The sequence below is a fragment of the Bombyx mandarina genome, chromosome 19 (assembly GCF_030267445.1).
Source record: "Bombyx mandarina strain Sakado chromosome 19, ASM3026744v2".
Taxonomy (NCBI): Eukaryota; Metazoa; Arthropoda; class Insecta; order Lepidoptera; family Bombycidae; genus Bombyx; species Bombyx mandarina.
In genome coordinates, this window is record NC_143225.1 from 13,983,160 (window position 1) to 14,004,199 (window position 21,040).

A 21,040-nucleotide genomic window follows, 5' to 3' on the forward strand; every position below is an offset into this window, starting at 1 on the left:
AAACTTAGAAAGAACCGAATTCACGTGTAAGCAATGTTTTTTGGTGATCTATGAGCTGGAGAGCTTTTTATTAAATTGCGTTCAAACTTGGTACAGTTGTGTGGCACTTTGGAAGGTTTCTGTCAGGCTAGCTCTCAAATATAAAGTGTATCATCTATGAGACTAGCTGTGAGTGGCTTTTTTAATTCATAATCGTTATAACAAATAGGCTTTCTTTGCATTTTGCGACAGTCAGTAGTGGGCCGCTAGATGAATTACACAAAATACCGCTTTTCTTCTTGTATATTTTGAGCTTGGTATATTCATGGAACTTTCGAGATCCGATGGCATTTCGAGAGTTTTAGAAGAAGAGCGAAAGTACATACTATAGAAGTTTTTTTATCTTTACAGATTTTTCGAACAGCGCTTCAATATTTAATAAGTCACACAGTTACGTATGCAACAGTGCTAAAAAGTATTAAAACTGCTTATGATAACGCTATAGAAATACGGGATGAAAGAATTTCACAGTTTATCGTACAGGATGTAAGTAGATGGTACATACTAAGCACATGTTCTTTTAACAATACCTTAAGCTGGGACTATTTGCTTACTTATTTGACTTATTTGTTCGTGTTGTTCTCACGTATTTGTTCCGATTTAAATTAAACTTTGTACAGTTTATAATTAAGGCGTACTCGTTGATTTCCAATTAACATGAAGCTGGATACATAAAATGCGAAAAATAGCAGCCAAAGCCGTCGAAATAATTTTAGGTATAATTCTATCTTTATCTATTCTCGGATGAAAAGTAACTTGCAAATTTCAAATCAGCCAATACTTTTCAAAAGGGAAGAAGTCAAATAGTTTATACACTTAATTAGTTATTAATTTGTGACGAAACCCAAAACAATCTTACACTGGAGAACGCTAAGAACGAAGTTGTGTGAATAGTTTTATTTTATTAATTTAGTATTTTTTCGTGTTTAAACGTGTAATAATGGTGGTTTATTAAGCATTTAGCATCTGTGAAAATGCACTAAAGTGGGAAAATGAAACAAAGACGATAAAAGTAGTGTATCGAGTTCTTTTAAAAAATCTCACCAAAGTCTGCAAAAAACTACTATTTTACTGAAACATTATTTCATCCCATCTCCTCTTTATTTCATTTCACCACGTTTCATTTAATTTCATTTCAATTAATTACAGTCTCCAATATATCAAATTCACCTCATTTCGTTTTTTTCTTGTAACAGAATTTATTATAGATTAAGCCGTTCTTCAGCTTTCCTGTTGGAAAATGGAACTTCCACTCATAGATTATATTGCTTCCACCATAGATTAAACACTTAATTTATTTGAGTTGAGAGCTTCCACATTCCACTACCAACTGATTTCCATAAAATAACAATTTACAATATTTTTAATCTAGCTATTTGTCTATTTAACTCGAATTTAACTTGAAGAGAACAAAGAAATATATTTCTACATATTTAATATTATTTAATATTCCGTATTATGTAGGAATTTAATATTTAAAGATATGATATACATTAAAGATAGATAGACGCACCCCTATCAATACAGCTCCGCCGAGTACATATATTAAAAATAGTTATAATTAGGTAGTCGTGAAATAAAGTGTATTTGCTGTAATTACAACGTATCAAATTATTGTAAAAAATTCGATAGGTGTGTTGCAATAATTTACGTACTATAAACTTATTATTTTATGAAATAATGTCGAATTTTGAAGTATCTTCAAAGGCAGTCTTTGTGTTGGATGGAGGATTCTCAACACAGTTGACCTGTCACGCCGGTCATACTGCTGATGGCGATCCTCTTTGGAGTGCACGATTTTTAAAGACACACCCTCAAGATGTTATTAACACACATCTGGACTTCCTTCGTGCTGGCTCTGACATCATCGAAACAAATACTTACCAAGCCTCCGTAGATGGATTTGTTAAGCATCTGAACTTAACTGTCGAAGAGAGCTACGAACTGATAAAAAGTGCTGTTGAATTTGCAAAAACTGCACGCGACTTATACTTGCAAGAATGCCAAGAATCAAACCTTTCAGGTCGGAAACCACTCATAGCTGGTTCGGTAGGTCCTTATGGTGCATATTTACATGACACATCAGAATACACCGGTAATTATGCTGATAATACAACAAAGGAAACCATAAAAAATTGGCATAGGACAAGAATTCAAGCATTAGTAGAGGCAGGTGTAGATATATTGGCATTCGAAACAATACCATGCCAAAAAGAAGCTGAAGCACTTGTAGAAATATTAAAAGAATATCCTAATATGAGAGCATGGTTATCATTTAGCTGCAAAAATGAGACTTCCTTAGCTCATGGAGAAAATTTCCAAAATGTTGCCAAAAAATGTTGGAAATCAAACCCAGACCAGTTAATAGCCATCGGAGTCAATTGCTGCTCTCCGAAAATAGTGACTGAACTCTTTAAAGATATAAACAATGATCAAGAAACTTCCATACAATTTATCACATACCCTAACTCAGGAGAAACTTATGACCACAAACTTGGGTGGACTGAATCGGACAAATGTGAAAGCTTACATAATTTTGTTGCTGAATGGCTTGACCTTGGAGTTAGATACATAGGTGGTTGTTGCAGAACAAATGATGTAGACATTTCTAGAATACGCATTGAGACAGATCTTTGGTTGAAAAAAAACAGCCTATGAATGTATGACTTTTTCATTTTGCAATAATCTTTCATTTTAATTATTTTTTTTGTTTTCTTTGGGTTTTATTAAAACAAATAGGTAGTTGTTATAGAGTAATGGATTGTTATTTACATCATCATGTTATTTACATAATAATATGACATATTATAACCTAGTCTTATGACTTATTGCATCAGCTGTTATCACTTGGTTTGTTATTGTATTTGATAAGCAAAAAAGATTGCAATTAATTTATGACTGAAACCAAAAGTTTATTGTATTCAACCACGAAATTCAAATGAAACTTCAAAACAAATGTGTAAAGCTAAATTTTAGATAAAACTTTAGTTTTAACAGTTTGGTAATGGAGTAACCTATCATGAAATAATAAATAGAACATTATTATTGATTCTGCATTATTAGGATTATACATTTTAAAAATTTAATATCTTAAATATTAATAATAATAATTTAATATAAGACGCAGTATGCTACAAAATGCTTAGACAAGATATTAAATTAGGCAAAACATTATCAACGATCAACACGTTCTGCTGAAAACAAACATTAACAGCTTAATCGCAGGTTTTCTTTCCATCTCAAAACGCATGTTAAAGATTGACTTCTAGAATAAATTACGTACATACACCATCAGGCGGGCTATATGTTCGTCAATGGCATATTAAAAAAAATGCAACCTATAAATATTTTAATAATTAAGTACTTTTCTAGAGCATACTATGAGGCAGTCATCTATTGCTATTGTAGGATGGTATAGTCCTAATATAAGATTGTATTTTTAGAAGCTATATTAAGACTGATCTCGTTACGAGGTGGCTCGCGACTAGACAAAATGGAAAACTGAAAAAATAAATATATTGTTAGATAAAAATTAATACAGTATTAGTACATATTGACTAGTAATAAAAAATATAATAGATAACATCTACATAGGTACTACTTAAATTGCAGAAAGTCTTCGGAATATCTGTCAAAAAGAAACAACGGAATGATCAAATTCAAAACTTGCTCAAAGAAAATAATGATCTCAAAGAACAAAACAATAAATTAGTATTAGAAATGGATAAATTAAAAAAAGAATTTGGAAAGGTACATAATGAATTTTAAAGTCTGATAAAAAGTTTCTCTCGTTGTCAAACAAACAAAGACGAAGTAAATATTCTAGATGATTTCAGCATCTTTCATAGCAAAACAAACGCAGTAAAGTAGTAAAGTAAACGAAGAGCATTTGCTTTAAAATAAACCTTATGTAACTTGATCTTGATTTAAGTAATTCCCAGAAAAAAAAAGATTTCTACTAAACTACTACCTACATAAAAGACCTACCTACCTATTACACGCTGATACGAAAGTCTTATTTAATCGAAGTTATCGTGGCCTAAAGGATAACACGGTGCATATTTTGTAATGAGCAATGCGACACTGTGGGTGTTCAAATCCCAGGCAGGTACAAAATAAATATTGTAATGAAATACGTATGTAGGTACTTAACACAGTTCACGAATATATTCCACGGTGAATGAATAGGTAACATCGTGTAATAAAAATAAAACCCGCAAAATTGATTATTGCATGGAAGGACCTCTTGTGAGTCCGCACGGGTAGGTACTTCGACCCCGCCTATTTCTGCCGTGAAACAGTAATGCGTTTCGGTTTGAAGGGTGGGGTAGCCGTTGTAACTATACTGAGACCTTAGAACTTACATCTCGAGGTGGGTGGCGTATTTACGTTGTAGATGTCTTTGGGCTCCAGTAAGCACTCAACAGCAGGTGGGCTGTGAGCTCGTCCACCCATCTCAGCAATAAAAAAAAAAAAACTTGTGAGTCGCACACCAGCGTAGTACCTAGGCAGGTACAAACCATCCTGCTTATTTCTGCTGTGAAACAGTAATGCCTTCCGGTTTGAAGGGTATGGTAAATTGCGGTTGAAATTTAAACTACTATGCTATGTGCCTTTTTTAAATTCGATCACGATTTGATGATGTAGATGAAAGATGACAAATTCTCCGACTACCTCTCTTTGATGAAAGAGCGAGATGCAAGATACGCTTTATATTTCGAAAACCTAACTCTTCAAACGAAGCTTAAAGACCTTGATGGTTCATTTTGCCCGTCCAATGATGCATATGGAGATCCTGTGGTGCTGAGGATAGCCCTGGATAGATGCAGGTGACTTTATTTAAATAAAAACGCTTAGAGATAACTCTTATTTTTAGTGATCTTATGTGGATGGGAAATGGTCAACTAGGCGAAAGTGAATTGCTGTACATCACACGTAGTCAAAATGACTATGAGAGGCTAGTGTTCTTTTAAAGTAGCAGATGAGTTCAGGACCCACTTGATACTAGGCAAGGACCGCAGACCATAGACATAACGTAAACTCCACTTATCTTGAAACATGAGAAGATCTCAAATTCTAAAAACCTCTCGAACCAGAACGGTGTCTACATTATTGCAAATATAGGTAAACAAGTAGCTAAGCCATGCAAGCGCATAACAATGCCACAAGTGAAGGGACAGTTGAACGGCACTCAAATTAGACATTCGATCTTCGACAGGACTAAGTTTGAGTAGGGCAGAGAACCACGGTATAGCATGACCTAAATATACGTTTCGCCATTTTATCCATGATCCAATGGAAAAACATCTTTTATATTAAAATTTGTCACGATCATAATTATACCGTGTTACTGTTTTCTGTCTGACACATAAATTCCATTAAACACTATTGCAAGAAATATGTTTTGTCAGGCACAGCTTAATTTCCTCTTAGCTGTTTTTATTGGTATAAATAGGCAGAGGCAGTAGAGCCAATCGGGGCACTTTGACTAAAACAATTATTATTTGGCAAAATATGCAATGCGAAATTAGGTTTCCCGGTCTTTGTAGCGATCTTTTGGGGGGCTGACGTCCTATTAGAGAACGCAATATGTAACTAATTGGGGGTCGTTGTCGATATTGTGTAAATAATCATTCCACTGTGAGCGACTGTTACCATTATCGATCTAATATAACAACCCAGACCCAAAAATGACTCAGACTTTTATTTAACAATTTAGAGAACAACTGTCTGCCACTCAAACTAATTTGAAGAAGATGGTGGAAGAGTACTCAAATACGGTTCCTCGGAGAGAGTACGATGCGCTGGAGTCTAAGCACGATTCAGTATTGAAAAACTTATCAGCTTTGGAAGCAGAAGTTAAAAGTTTACAGGAAGCACATAGAAAGCTTTATGGTATGAATCTCAACCTTTTGTAAAGAATATTGCTTTTATGCTAATTTCGAACAAGATCATTTAAGCAAAGCATTTACGAAAACGTTTTGTAAGCTTTCTCAAATGAGTTTATTGGGTATTTTTAAATGGCGTAATAAATGGGACATTTAGGCTCACTAATAGATTTTGAATAAACTTTGTTCATACATATGTTGATGAAAGCTTGGGACATACGCTTCTAACGTCATATAAACTGTGGCCCACAACGTGGTCGCCGGGGTACTTTGGACTAATCTTTTTTTTTTTTATTACCCTTGTAGGCAGACGAGCATACGGCCCACCTGATGGTGAGTGATTACCGTCGCTCATGGACTTCAGCAATGCCAGGGGCAGAGCCAAGCCGCTGCCTACCATCTTAACATGAACGTAAACAAATTTTGTCTTTAATAACAGATATGTTATAATTAGATATAATTAACACGAAGTCGATAAAGCACGGAACTGATTGTGATACGGTTGTCACTAGTAGAAAGAGCGACAAAGAATATTTGTAGGTACATTTGATTTGGAAATATTCTGAACCATGACTAAGCCGGTCAAATGTTAAGAGTTTTTTTTTATTGCTTAGATGGGTGGACGTGCTCACAGCTCACCTGGTGTTAAGTGGTTACTGGAGCACATAGACATCTACAACGTAAATGCGCCACCCACTTTGAGATATAAGTTCTAAGGTCTCAGGTATAGTTACAACGGCTGCACCACCCTTCAAACCGAAACGCATTACTGCTTCACGGCAGAAATAAGCAGAGTGGTGGTACCTACCCGTGCGGACTCTCAAGAGGTCCTACCACCAGTCCACGCGGGCAAAGCGGCGGGCGGAAAGCTAGTGAGTTATATATTAAGTTGTCCACATATCAGCATCGAAGAAGTCTTTAGAAGAAGAGTTATCTGAAGTGAAGGAACGCTGCAGCGAACTGGAGCGAGCCGGCACTCCTCGCCCGCACTGGGACCTCTGTGCTGACTTCATCGGAGGTGGACGAAACCGGTATCTTGCTTTATTGTACTTTCTTACTTCACTTGTACTCTCCCCATTGAGTTTCTCGCCCGATCTTCTCAGTGGGTCGCGTTTCCGATCCGGTGGTAGATTCTGCGAAGCACTGCTCTTGCTAGGGTCAGTGTTAGCAACACTCCGGTTTGAGCCCCGTGAGCTCACCTACACACGTTAGGGTGAAGCTGAAATAGCCTCTCAAGGCTATCAGCATAGGTAGGAGAAAAAAAAGTACTCTCCTATTTCCAAATATAGGATCTTCTTCTGAACTTGTCTTATTTCGGCTTCATCGGTGCGATTATCGACTTTTTGTCGTTCTAATATTTAGTGTTAAACTAATTTATATACTGAACACTTTTTGATGGAGAGTTTATTTCTGATAATAATCTTGGGTTTTTAAAAATGTATAATATGGACGGAAGAAAGCGAATTGTCGTTACTTGAAAAACCCAACTTTACACCAGAGAGAGCCTTTACTATATGTCCAGAAGTCACAATTATTAACCATCGTCAGACATCGTAAGGGCGAATAGGGTGATCGAACTAAGAGAAATATTGAGTACACCAATCACGTGTCTTAGAACAATTTAGAAATCTCTTGACGTTAGCAAACGAAAACGAATGACAGTTCTTAAGACGGAGGCACCGCTCTTCAAGAAGGCTGGTTGGTAAGTGTAATGGCGTCTACGCGCCTCCATCGCCTAGGCTCTGTCGTAGCACGAGGTTAGCAGAGTTTCGACGATACCGCAATCCTGCTGCCATCTCTCGGGAATCGTGCTACGTGCTTTTCGTTTAGCCACCAAACTAATGACCGTCTCCGACATATATATTATAGGTATAAAGTGATTTAGTCCAAAATGCAAGTTACGACATTTCCGCTTTCTCCCGTCGATACATAATTTAATATCCATGCTTATGTAGTATGATGCAATGAATCCAATATGGGACGCAGCTGGTGGCAACTGGCGAGCGGCCTGACGTCACGGGACACGCTCCGAGTGCTACTTAAAGAGTTAGGTCCGGCCGCCGAGAGCGAACACTTGGAGTATTTTGATGGACTCGTAAGTTAAGTTATTTCGTCACCTGCACATTTACAAATAAGCCACAAAATTCTTACAAACTATACACTTTTAAACTTGATTGGGCAAATCGTTTCCAAAGCTAACACAAAATTATACAGAGACTTAATCATCATCATTCTCCTGCCCTTCTCCCAGTCACTTGGGTTCCATACTCCTCAATCAAATACTTTCTTCGCTCCACTCTTACACATATCATCTTTTACGCAATCCATCCACTTTTTCTTAAGTCTACCGCTTCCTCTAAATCCTTCCACATTCATAGTTAAAACTCTCTTAATAATCTCATTGTCATTTCGTCTCATCACATATCCGTACCATCCCAAACGCGCACTTCTCAACTTCTCTGTCAGAGGTGCACTTTTCAGACTTCCCCTAACATAAAAAATAAAAGTTTTGCCAAAACTTAGAGCAACATGAGAATAACTATACAGAGACTAATAGTAATAGAATAAAAAAAAAAACATAAAAACTTGGCGGATTTTTTATAACGCATTATTCCTTCATAGTTCGGAGTTGTCCGATTGCGCTGAACTAATTTTAAGTGAAATAGATGTTTTTTCTAATTGTCTCACAACTTACAGGAAAAATGTGTCGCGGATCATTTGCCAATTAATTATACATTAATCTTAAGCTATCAATCAAATGTAATCAAATCTTAGTTGTATAATTATTTTTGTTGTTGTTGATGCACTGTCGATTGCACCTATAATTGAGGTGACATCTGCCATGAACTTTTGTCAATTGTTCAATGTTTTGTATCGATGATCACTTTGTTGGTGCAACTTAATAAATAAATAAATAAATAGTGATAATCGTTTGGGGTAACCTAATAAATGTGTTGTGTGTGTAACTGTTATCCCAGTTATTACCCATGATAATAACTGGGAAACGGGAAACAAATGGATAATAACTAGAGGTCGCAGGATTTAAAATCCGTTCCGGTCCCTTGTGTGGGTCAGTCAATGATCATCTGTCGCCCATGTCGTCTGTTCACAATTCTACAAGTCCCGTCACTCTGCACGAGTGCCGATTGTCACTAATGTCGGCAGGGCATGGACCCCTCGATACCTACTTACCTGCGCTACGAAGGCAAGGTGCGGAACCTGCGACTCTCGCGACGGGAGATCAGCGTCATCATCAACGACATCTGGCTCGGGAAACAACAACACATGTCCATGTCCATGCAGGATTACGTCACCAAGTATTTTGAAGATAGGTGAGGACTCAAGTCAGCGATACGGCCCACTTGATGGTAAGTGGTTACCGTCACTCATGGACGTGAGCAATGCCAGAGGCAGAGTTAAGCCGCTGCCTTCATATAAACATGGCGAAGGAAAGACCTTTGTGTTATTGCTCAGGAGACTGATGGTGAAGATGCGGATTGTTGTTGGGATCAGCCCGTTTCAGGTTATTGTCAAATATCTTCTGTTTCGTATTCTACTTCCTACTGTCACCAATAATCTTTATGGGCAGGGTAGCCATCAATTTTTGAACATTTAAGTCGTGCGTATAAGTGCAGGTAGCGCCGCATCAATATTATTTTCATCCAACCGTGCGCCTGAACGAACTCACAATTCAACTGGTGTTGAGTTGTCACCGGAGTCTGTAACCGTAACGTGAATGTTTCCTCCTCCTCGAGAGATGACTTTGAAGCCTCAAGTATGTTGCGTAACAACGGCTGTTCCACGCCTCCAACCGGGACGGATGACTGCTTCGCGGCAGAGATAGGCGGGGTCGTGGTGTCTGCTCATGCGAGCTTACAATACGCCATCTACTTTATTATGAAATATCTGCTAATGTTCCTTGGATCGACTCCTGTAACATGGCTCTGACACGCAGACCATTAATCACTTACGTAAAATTTGTTTTTATCCGGCTGATTAAATTTCTAAGAGCTTTCGGCTCGGTTCGCTGTCACCTTTTTAACTGGACTTGAGCTTTTAAGATTTAAGAAAATCTTAAGCTGAGTTTGAAATCTTTCCGGTCTCCAATTTGAGAAATCGTCATACCTTGTGTTCTTATTCTGGTTTAGGTACCAGCAGGCTTCGGTCCGAGCCGAATGGGCGTACAACCTGTGCGCTGGCGCCGAGCAGCTGCTGGACGACCCGCAGGTGCGACTGTTCTGGGGCACCGCGCATGCGCAGCTCAGCGAGCACGTGTACTGGGGCCTGCGGACGCACTGGCGCGCGCTGCGGGACCAGCTGTACCGACACGCTGACGGCCGGGAGGTAACCCGAAGATGTGGGGAGGCATCATGGAGCACAAGATATTTTGAAGTCGTCGTGGCCTAAAGGATAAGACGTCCGGTGCATTCGTGTTGAGCGATGCACCGGTGTTCGAATCTCAGGCGGGTACCAATTTTTCTAATGAAATACGTACTCGACAAATGTTCACGATTGACTTCCACGGTGAAGGAATAATATCGTGTAATAAAAATCAAACCCGCAAAATTACAATTTGCGTAATTACTGGTGGTAGGACCTCTTGTGAGTCCGCGCAGGTAAGTATCACCGCCCCGCCTATTTCTGCCGTGAAGCAGTAATGTGTTTCGGTTTGAATGGTGGGGCAGCCGTTGTAACTATACTTGAGACTTCAGAACTTATATCTCAAGGTGGGTCATTAACGTCGTAGATGTCTATGGGCTCCAGTAACCACTTAACATCAGGTGGGCTGTGAGCTCGTCCATCCATCTAAGCAATAAAAAATAAAATAGATAAAACAAAAACAAAACTCCATTGCTTATGATGACCGGCAACCCGAAGAAGCTAGCTAGTAGCTTGGAGGAGCCGTGCTGATGCTTGACACGTCAAGTTGCGGAGAAGAGCTCGTCTAACTCCGATCCTAACATATTAACAAAAATTTTTCGCTTTACACCCACCTGGTTAGCGATTACTGGAATCCTTATATATTACATAATGTTATGATATGTAACCGAAAACTGAATTGTGTTATGACTATAATAGACCGGCACGCACTAACATTTTGGGAGAGGAAGGTATAAGATGGTCGGGATTAAATACACACTCATCCTAGAGTAGTGGTTTGTGTTCTAACAATGAAATTCAAGGTTCTTAGTCGTCAAATCCAGCAGTCTCTTTGTTTCTGACAAAAGCTTTCCTATAATTTTCTTAGACCATTTCCATTGAAGAATTCGAGAAAGTTGCGAAAGCTACGTTCCCGTTGAAGAGTGAGGTCGATATCAAAAACTTAGTGGACGTGGTGAGGAAGCAGCTCAAACTGAAGATCAACAACCAGCTTATATGCCTGGACAAACTTTTCTATGAGGTAGGTTGTGGGTTTTAGTAGGTGAGTCCTTTAGTGTGCACTAGTATGGCGTCATAGCATCTACGTGCTCAGTGGAAACGCACGTTGTGAATCCACACGGTAACGCCGTTTGATATAGGACAAAATGTAACACGGTGTGAAGTGGTTTTTATTTTTATTGCTTAGATGGGTGGACGAGTTCACGGCTCACGGAATAACATAATGTAGTAAACGTAAAAAACGGTAATTTGCGTTTACTAAATAATTGAGACAAAGACCTCAAGTCTCACGATAGGTGGCGTATTCATATTGAGATATCTGTGAGCTGATATCATCCCTCGACGCAATAAAGTAGAAGATGACATTAAGCCGTAAAGATAAATGCTGTTTCGTTCAGAACGAAGAAGGCTTCGAGAGAATAGAACTGGCCAAGGAGTTGTACAGACAGCGGAGGCTTGCTCAGGACCGGTACATCCGCGAGCTAGTCGCCACCTTGGGAGGGAAACAAGCCGCCAACAAGCCTGTCACTGTGGACGCACTGAAAAGGGCCTTCGCATTGCTCGACCCAGCTATCGGTAATAACATTAATAACTAACAATTTATAAATATGTATTTGAAAATTTCATCATATGGTGGTAGGACCTTTTGTGAGTCCGCGCGGGTAGGTACCACCACCCCGCCTATGTCTGCCGTATAATGCGTTTCGGTTTGAAGGGTGGGCCAGCCGTTGTAACTATACTGAGATCTTAGAACTTATATCTCAAGGTGGGTGGCGCATTTACGTTGTAGATGTCCATGGGCTCCAGTAACCACTTTACACCAGGTGGGCTGTGAGCTCGTCAACAAACCTAAGCAATAAAAAAAAAAAAATACGTGCATTTTGAAAAATATTCTAATTTGTATGAATTAAAATAAATCTGCAAATTTCCGGCCCAAATTATGGTCCTGTCATGACGATGTGTCAATCTTAAATCTTGGTGCTAAAAAAGATTTTACGATAGTTAAAGTACTCTAAATCTAATGGAAAAACCTTTGATAAAAATACCACGTGCTACAATTGATCGATCATTAGAAATTATAAAAGATTTGAAAGTTCTTACATAGAAATCGCACCACTCAATATTTTAATTATGTTTCGTACTATTAAATTTCTCGAAGTTCAATATTCACCTAACAGAAAGTTTTCTCTGCAAATACATAAAATAAAAGTATTTTTTCCAAAGATAAGATGAATTGTTTTAATTCATTCCTAACATTTTGATATTGTCAGATCATATTCGCATGGAACGTTACATACGCTGGGCGTTCTCGGATAACACTTCTGATTTGAACAACATCTGTGCAATACCACTGAGAACACTCACAGGAAGACTGGCTGCGGGAGACATAGAGAGAGTGGGGCCGAGGTATAAGAGCATTAGGAGGACTTACAAGTAACAAATATTGTAAAAGTGATAGACGAAATTAAATATTTAGAAATTTTACCAAAAACTTGACTATTCAAATGTTTCTTGTTATAAATTTTTAGTTCACTTTTAATAAATTAATTGTTCACATCATGTAAAATATTTCAATATTAAATTAACATTATAGATAAATGAATTAATGCAATAAATCTGTTTTATTTGTGTTGCCATTGATTTAGTTCTAATGGTTTGTAAATGCAAGTGTAATTCCTTAGTACTGTTTTTTCCTAGTAAGATCTTTGACAGGAACACGGAAGCGAAATTAAATAAAATGATTTATTTATTGTTTCTTCAGGTATAAATGTTATAATTTATACTAATATATAAATCTACAGTGGTTTTTACGGATGTTCCGTTATACCTACTCAATGGCGGATCCAGGGGACCCCCCCCCTGAGCTGGTTCCAGGACTTAGGTGAACCACTAATTGAACCTAATGATTTTATTTATATATTTTGTCACTATACAGATTTTATGTAACTACATACCTTCAATATTTAATTAATATAATATAATATAATAACTTTGTATGATGGCAAGCGTTTGGGAACGAGCGCATCGAAAATTTGACTATGTGACCTCCTGGCGCCAAAGCTGGATCCGCCCTTATAACTACTGAACCATGCATCCGATTGACTTAATGGATAGGCTAATATTTTATATGAGTATTGGATTCCCTAATGGTAATGACAATAAATAATAATGTTAATTTTAAATGCCCAGCGAAGCGGGTGAGTACGGCTTGTTATATTATAATTATAATCCTGACTTGTTGGCCGCTTAGCGTTTGTAAAAGTATGCAAGTTTGGGAAAATGAAATCAAATCGCTGGACTCTCAATTAATTTTACGAAATTTCTCTCAAATCAAATACTATTCATACAGCTACGGTGTTGTTCCCATTGGTTTGTCGCACCTAATTTCATTTCATTCCATAATCGATTTCATTTCAAATAGCTGTATATCATTTTGTTTCTTTTGAAATTTCGTACAATAGACATGACTTCGGCCTGTGTTGTAAAAATTGCGTAGGTATATGCGCTTTGATCCCTTTGCTTGTTCAGCGGAAAAACTATAAAAAGCTAACGCACTGAAATCGATAAAGTGCATTTAAAATGCAAATGGGTAAAAAAAATGACATTCCACTAGAAACAAATCTTATTGTCAAAGTCAAATAAATCAACAAACAATTAGGTGCCGTACGGTACTGATAAGAGATTACATTGGAAGATTTTTTGATTTAAAGAAAGTACTGCTATAAATTATGGCTGATATTGTTGATAACGAAGAAAATGACCGAGATACTGTAGAGCCCGAAGAACTGGAGCAAATGTTCAGTAAGAAGTATAAAATTGTTACGGAACATGCTGTTTCTCTTCTACACTCGTATATACACCGATTGGACGGAACAAAGTATGTATACACACATTGTACAATAACACTTCCTAATTCTTCACGTATTAAAGCCTTAAGCTTAGCGTAGACGTACTTTCCTTAAACAATACACTTTGCTAACACTAATGATATTAACCTCAAAACGTGGAAAACATCACAACAAATAAACTTTAATAAATTAGCAAGTAGGTACAGTATGAACATAGGTATAGAACAGGCTGTCTCTCCGAAAAACACTATCTACGCTTATGAATCAATCGAAATAAAAATGCCAAGCGAAAAATAGCCTTGTAAAAAATAAATTTAGATCTTTAGTTTCAACTAATCTTTTATTACTATTGTACATGCTGTTGTGAGAAATTGCTTGATATATCCATCTATGTCCATGATATTATTACCATATTACATCCATAAGGAACTTTAGCTCCTTAATTATGCTGTAGTTGAACTCCGGTTAAACTCTTAGAACTTCTCTTTGTTTGCAACATCATCATGTAAGCTATATGAGTGCTATGTTGCCCCTCATATACAAAATAGTCACTATTGAAAACTCTCACTTACTTATCACATCATAGATGAACTGCTGAATGTCAAGATTGACAAAAATGGATTGATTTGACACTCAAAAATTGGAAAGCCCTTGATGTTGAGAGTATAACAACTAAGCTACTGAAGAAAGGAGGAACACCTTTATTAGTAGAACTGCAAAAGATCTTTAACTACATCATTGTGAGAACTCTGGAAGTATGGTATAACAGTATAGCTATCCTGTTTATCAAAAAGTAGGACAAAGCTCTTGAAGAATTATAGACAATGATCTCCCTACTGTCTATAAGTTGTTCTCACAGGTTATCACAAAACATGTAGCAAGACGACTGGTTTAATTTCCAAACTCTGAGAAGGCCAAGGCATGATGATCCCACACATACAGTGCTGTAAATTTAAAAAAAATCTCACTCAAAAAACATTTGTTGGCTATGAGAAGGCATTCAAGAGCTAAACTGAGGCTTGGATGCTGGAGCTGGAGCTATGCAAATAAGCCATGTATGGAGCTTCTCTAAACCATAAAATTAACAATGAGGATATTCTGCATCGCTTAGAAAATCAGCAAGCTGAAATGGCAGTGGGCTCAATACATATATCCTTAGAGCAACATTCGCTAGAGAAGAAAGGTTCTTGAATGGAGACCATGCACATGCATGTCACATAATGCAGGGGGCCCTTGGCCCTATGTTATGTTTACTGTAGAGAAATTATTTGCAAAGTGTGGCTCGCAAGACATGGATGAAGAGAACCGAAGACCAGACTCAATGGCATAAATTGTAAGAGACCTATAGAAATCAGCAGTAGACAATTGTGAGATGATGACTCTCTTGTTGTGTCTCTCAAATCCCATCAATAAAAAACAGAGCCATGAAAACAAATTTTCTTTACTGTTAACAATAAACTAAAATCACCTACAAGATGCATTAGTGATAGTGGCAAATTGCCAGCCTATATGGTTTGATATAACAATCCTATATTTTTCTACCATAAAGCATTATGTACCAGTGGGCTGAAGATACTAGTGAAATTTCTGCTGTATACTGCCTATGGACTTCAGTAATCACTTATCACCATATAGAGATTGTCTACTTCATTGTCTATTTCAGATCTCTAAACTTGGCCATTAGTCTCTCAGACAACTCAATTGAAATATACAAACTTAGTGATTCGTCACTGCATCAAGTTTGTCGCTTGCATGGACACAAGGAGGCAACACTGACACAAGTTGTGTTTAGTCCTAAGGAAGACAATCTACTGTACTCAACTGGACTTGATGGACTTGTAAAGCTGTGGGATATAAGAGCAGGAGGCTCCTGTGTTTTGGAGTACAAAGGTATGGTTCAATAGTGATTCTACTTAGGTTAAATGAACATGCATAATATCTCACAAGAGTGAAGAGTAAATAGGTGAGCGACGTGACATGATGCTTAATAATACAATTTAGGTTAGATTCAAAGCTGTTACCAGACAAAAGAAGGGATACCGGTTTCATATCTAAATGCCATAACCCTGTGATTATCACGATTGTGCCATGAAATACTGATGAAATACTAACTAAATTGTAGAAAAGCTATTGTGAACTGATCCATCAAAGTCATTGCCTGGCCTTTCATCTACCTCAGATAAATACTTGGATTTTTTTTCTGAGCACATGAGAAATGCTTGCAATAATTAACCCATAATTTTCCATATGCTTTTTTTATTATGATATAAAATTTATATGTGTTGTATCAGTGTAAAAAAAAGTGCCGTAAAAAAACAGCCTCTACTGCTTCTCTATTTCTCGAGACACAGGCATCAGCTCATTAAGTCGATAGTATTTAAAATAATAGTATAAAACTTCAGATGAAGAGGAAGAAATACTGAGGCCATATGAGTGCATGGATGTATCCTGTAATGGCATAGTGCTGTGTACTGGCAGTCAACTCGTGGACGATGATGCTTATTTAGTCTTTTTCGACCAAAGGAAGCCTAAACCATTGGGAGGATATTGGAACTCTCATACTGATGATGTTACTCAGGTATTTACTATTTAAGTTGAATGAGTTTCTAGCAGGGAATTTTTAAAAGAATCTTAACGACGCTACTCCGAATAAGCGGCGCACCACAATAATTCTGCCATAGTAGCCATCGCTAATTATACATCTAACACAGGCAACGAAGAGCGGCCGTGGCCTAAACACGTCTTCTCGAATCCTTCAGAGCAGTCACCGTCGACTGTTAAGAGTTAGACGTGCGAACTAGCCCATAGACACACCATACTTTTCGCCGCGTCTCCTCAGTGATAGATTCAGCAAATCACTGCTCTTGCTAGTTCTCCTCTTAGACTTAGCAAGTCCTCCCAGGTTGAGTCTCGTATGCTCACCTGCCAAACCACGCGTATTCAGAATAGCCCTTTAAGTTACCAACGATTGGGTAGGGGAAAATCTGCTGCTGTAGAATAGACTTTAGGTAGATAGGTCTCTAGCTGCTGCTCTGCCCGAGGCTTGTCTGGCAAGGCCTCAATCATTCTATGGCGTCGCTTTGCCTGCACAGATAAAGTTCCACCCGACTCGAATGGAGATCCTCGTGTCGGGCTCGCTGGACGGGCTGATCAACGTGTACAACATAGTGGAGGAAACGGAAGAGGACGCTCTACTTTACAGCCTCAATGTTAAGAATTCCATCGACACTCTCTCATGGTTGGATGGGGAGCACGTGGGCTGCGTCACCCAGTCCAACGACTACCAGCTGTGGAACGCCATCAGCGGAGACATCGTCAAGGAATACGAGAGGGACAAAGTCTCGAGGAGCATAAAGGTATCATTTTATTTTTTATTTATTGCTTAGATGGATGGACGAGCTCACAGCCCACCTGGTGTTAAGTAGTTACTGGAGCCCATAGACATCTATCTACAACGTCAATGCTCAGTATAGTTACAACGGCTGCCCCACCCTCCTTCAAACCGAAACGCATCATTGCTTTACGGCAGAAATAGGCAGGGTGGTGATACCTACCAGCGTGGACTCACAAGAGGTCCTACCACCAGTAAAAATAAAAATAATGTAAAGCGTTGGCGTGCGGGTGTCGACCGGCGGCCGTTTAGATGTTTGTTGAACTGGTAAGTCAGAGCAGATTTATTATGAAGTGGTTGTGATGTTGCAGAGGAGCAAGGAGGACGACTGCTACCTGGTGGACTCGTTCACGTCGGCGGAGGGGCGGCGCGTGCTGCTGGCCGGCTCGCACGCCGGCTCCGGGTGAGCACATCGCACTGTACTGTTGTCTATAATCTATACATATAAATAAAATTGGAGTGTCTGTTTGTAATATTGAAATAGCCGCTTTTTACTATATGCATATGAATATGTATACGGTACATACACCAAAATAACATTTTTTACAATTTTTGTCTGTCTGTCTGTTTGTTCCGGCTAATCTCTGGAACGGCTGGACCGATTTTGACGGGACTTTCACTGATAGGTAGCTGATGATATAAGGAGTAACTTAGGCTACTTTTTTTGACAAGCTTCGCCTCGCGGCGTCACCCGCGGTACGACAATAACCGCGGGTTACATCGAGGGACTCAGCTTGTAATATTATAAAGCTGAAGAGTTTGTTTGTTTGAACGCACTAATCTCAGGAACTACTGATTCGATTTGAAAAATTATTTCAGTGTTAGATTACTAATTTATCAAGGAAGGCTATAGGCTATATAACATCACGCTAAGATCAATACAAGCGGAGCACAAATAAATTTTTCAAAATCGGGTTATGCCAAAATAACTATTCCACGCGGACGAAGTCGCGAGCAAAAGCCAGTCATTTATAAACGAAAACTGACAGAACATTAATTAGCTGCGGCAACAATCAAATTTTGAAAATTCGCCTTCTTTCACCCACGCCCCCACTTAACGGCAGTGACGTCATTAAACAATGTGTGCATTCTTTTTTGTAATCAACAAGTACCCTCATTAGATTCAAACAAATTGTAATTCGGTCATTTGTGAACAGATTGTTTCCTGCTGTTTTAGACTTCGGGTAAAGTAGCAGGAATATTCTGGTTGTCTTCCCCCCTCAGAGCGTGAGGTCGCGGCCCGGCCGGAACGTGGAGTGGGGGGAGGTCACTTCAAGGTCTTACTTGATTTATACAATTGAATTCGCAGCGACGTGCTCCGTTCCGTGGCCGTAGTGGACAAGAAGCTCCAGCCCTGCTCCAACTTCAAGGACAACAAGCAGGTGGTCCGCAGCTGCTGGTACAGCGCACAGGTGAGTGACGAGCCTTACAGACTGTACTGGCGCCGCCCGCCACCGCCTCCTGCTGGAGGGGAGGTAACGCGGGGAGGGACTACCTGCTGGTCCCATATAATGTACTAGCAGTGTTGTACGGCGCGTGAAGGGACCAGGCCGGGGGAGAGTTCACTTCGTACGGTTTATTTAGGTTACATTTATTATCTATATATGTATATATATATAAATGAATTGCTGTTCGTTAGTCTCGCTAAAACTCGAGAACGGCTGGACCGATTTGGCTAATTTTGGTCTTGAATTATTTTTGGAAGTCCAGAGAAGGTTTAAAAGGTAGATAAATATGGAAATGCTCGGAATTAAATAATAATAACAATTTTGTTTTTCCTTTGATGTGTGTTCCTCGTTGGACGGATTCCTTTTATTTGTTTTAAGTTTATTTTATACAAAAGTTTAGGTCTTTTATTATCGATTGAGGCACTACAAAGTCTGCCGGGTCAGCTAGTATACAATATTTTTATTATTATATTGGTAACAGACACGCAGCACTAACACTATTTACAATTACATATCTCCTACAGCACGACATCCTGGTGACGTCAGGCGAGTCTGGGATACTATCGGTGTGGGGCGACTGCCAGTCGGAGCCCGAAGCGCCAGAAGTGAGGAAGCTCACGGACTCCCTCAGCAAGCTCCAAGACGGCAGACATAAGCCCTACTGAAGCAATCTTAATCATTTTGTAATTATTTTATCAACGCCTTTTGTTTTTATTGTTTTACTTTAAAATTTGATCTTCCGTGAGTACGGCTTGAGAAATGGGCAGGCGATAAAATAAGCTAACAGTTAAGTACGTAAACGTATTTGTAACCATGACGTCCCGCCACGCCGCGCCACGCCGCGCCACGCCGCGCCACGCCCCGCCATGCCACGCCCCGCCCCGCCACGCCCCGTCCCGCCCCGCCCCGCCCCGCCACGCTGTCGGCAGGAGGCACCGCGGCGGCGACTGTTTGTACAATAGCGTAGTACTGTGTAAGATATCGTCACGTCTGATTGCGTCATTAATACCTTCAGAAATAATATCCTTTAAATTCGACGCTGTGTGGCGTGCTGTAGCCGCCTGCAGCAAACTGTGCGCGGATCCGTATCGTAACAAAACTATGTTCTGTTCGTTTTTATTAAATAATACTAATAGTAGTTATGTCTGTATGTAGTCATTAAGTTTAAGTTAGAGTGGTGAATGTAGTCGCGCGGTACTGAGCGGCGGTGCCTCCGTGGCCGCACCAGGAGGCGCCCGGCCATCTCGTACCCGCTAACATTAAGTGTTTGTGAATTTGTATTGTAAACTTAAAGAATTTGTCAGATTGTACTTTACCAACGTTAAGGGTTTACTCTTTATTGATCCTGCCGCGTCGTCCCCCCGGCGCAGGACTGCTGCGTTGTACTGTGTAACAAGGAAACGACGTGACATGTCACATTCCTCCTTCACTTGATCCAATAAATAGTGACTTTCCTATGTAATATTATTGTTTCTGTTTCGGACGTTTGGTTTTTTTTTTCGTACCTAAATTGAGAGCCTTGAGAGGCTATTTCAGCGTAACCTTAACTAGTAGGTGAGCTCACAGGGCTCACGAGACGACGTTACTAACACGAACCCTAGCAAGAGCCGTGCTTCGCAGAATCTACCGCCGGATCGGAAACACGACCCACTGAGAAGATCCGGCGACAAAATCAGTGAGCTGTATCTGTGGGTTAATTTACTCCGTTAAAAAGCACCGTTAGTGGATCGTGAGGATCCGAGATGACGTGTTTGGGGCGACGTCGACCACTTTCCATTCTGTCCGCAGGATCGGGAATGTAGTTACCGGCGGCCACGATGAGAGGGTTCTCGTGTCGTGCCACTTTATTGAAGTCACAGAAACAGAAAGACTCACTATGATGTAGCGTCAGCCGCGCCCGCGTGTACCTCCGTGAACAAGCGCTTAATCCTTTACCGGGGACATGACGGTGCCTTCCTATTTGTATTAAAATAGCTTGTAAGCTCTCCCAGAAACGCTCGAAGGGGGCCGCCGGGTAGAGACGGGGGTCGGAGTCCACAGACATCA

The 21,040-nt window shown here is 39.4% G+C and overlaps 2 protein-coding genes across 2 annotated transcripts; both read left to right on the forward strand.

The window, feature by feature from the left end:
- The first annotated feature begins 1,363 nt into the window (after nucleotides 1-1,363).
- On the forward strand, nucleotides 1,364-12,970 carry LOC114243801 (translin-associated factor X-interacting protein 1). Its single transcript, XM_028175419.2, has 11 exons — nucleotides 1,364-2,689; nucleotides 3,656-3,789; nucleotides 4,687-4,868; nucleotides 5,759-5,934; nucleotides 6,832-6,958; nucleotides 7,914-8,022; nucleotides 9,093-9,259; nucleotides 10,076-10,271; nucleotides 11,176-11,328; nucleotides 11,705-11,882; nucleotides 12,578-12,970. Exons 1-11 carry the CDS (start codon nucleotides 1,720-1,722, stop codon nucleotides 12,742-12,744), a joined length of 2,559 nt encoding a protein of 852 aa, XP_028031220.2. The 5' UTR covers nucleotides 1,364-1,719; the 3' UTR covers nucleotides 12,745-12,970.
- Nucleotides 12,971-13,747: 777 nt separating this feature from the next.
- LOC114243800 (WD repeat-containing protein 89) lies at nucleotides 13,748-20,456 on the forward strand. The gene is made up of 7 exons (XM_028175418.2): nucleotides 13,748-14,184; nucleotides 15,819-16,045; nucleotides 16,558-16,733; nucleotides 17,248-17,511; nucleotides 17,858-17,949; nucleotides 18,856-18,958; nucleotides 19,519-20,456. The coding sequence occupies exons 1-7, from the start codon at nucleotides 14,036-14,038 to the stop codon at nucleotides 19,657-19,659; spliced, it is 1,152 nt and encodes a 383-aa protein (XP_028031219.2). The 5' UTR covers nucleotides 13,748-14,035; the 3' UTR covers nucleotides 19,660-20,456.
- The last annotated feature ends 584 nt before the right edge of the window (nucleotides 20,457-21,040 follow it).

Bases quoted from the DNA above. Each gene is read 5' to 3' on its own strand.
- LOC114243801 (XM_028175419.2), top strand. From the start codon at position 1,720: ATGTCGAATTTTGAAGTATCTTCAAAGGCAGTCTTTGTGTTGGATGGA. The intron at 5,935-6,831 runs GTATGAATCTCA...TCCACATATCAG, and splicing joins AGCACATAGAAAGCTTTATG to CATCGAAGAAGTCTTTAGAA. The intron at 11,883-12,577 runs GTAATAACATTA...TGATATTGTCAG, and splicing joins ATTGCTCGACCCAGCTATCG to ATCATATTCGCATGGAACGT.
- LOC114243800 (XM_028175418.2), top strand. From the start codon at position 14,036: ATGGCTGATATTGTTGATAACGAAGAAAATGACCGAGATACTGTAGAG. The intron at 14,185-15,818 runs GTATGTATACAC...TGTCTATTTCAG, and splicing joins CACCGATTGGACGGAACAAA to ATCTCTAAACTTGGCCATTA. The intron at 16,734-17,247 runs GTATTTACTATT...TTGCCTGCACAG, and splicing joins ATACTGATGATGTTACTCAG to ATAAAGTTCCACCCGACTCG.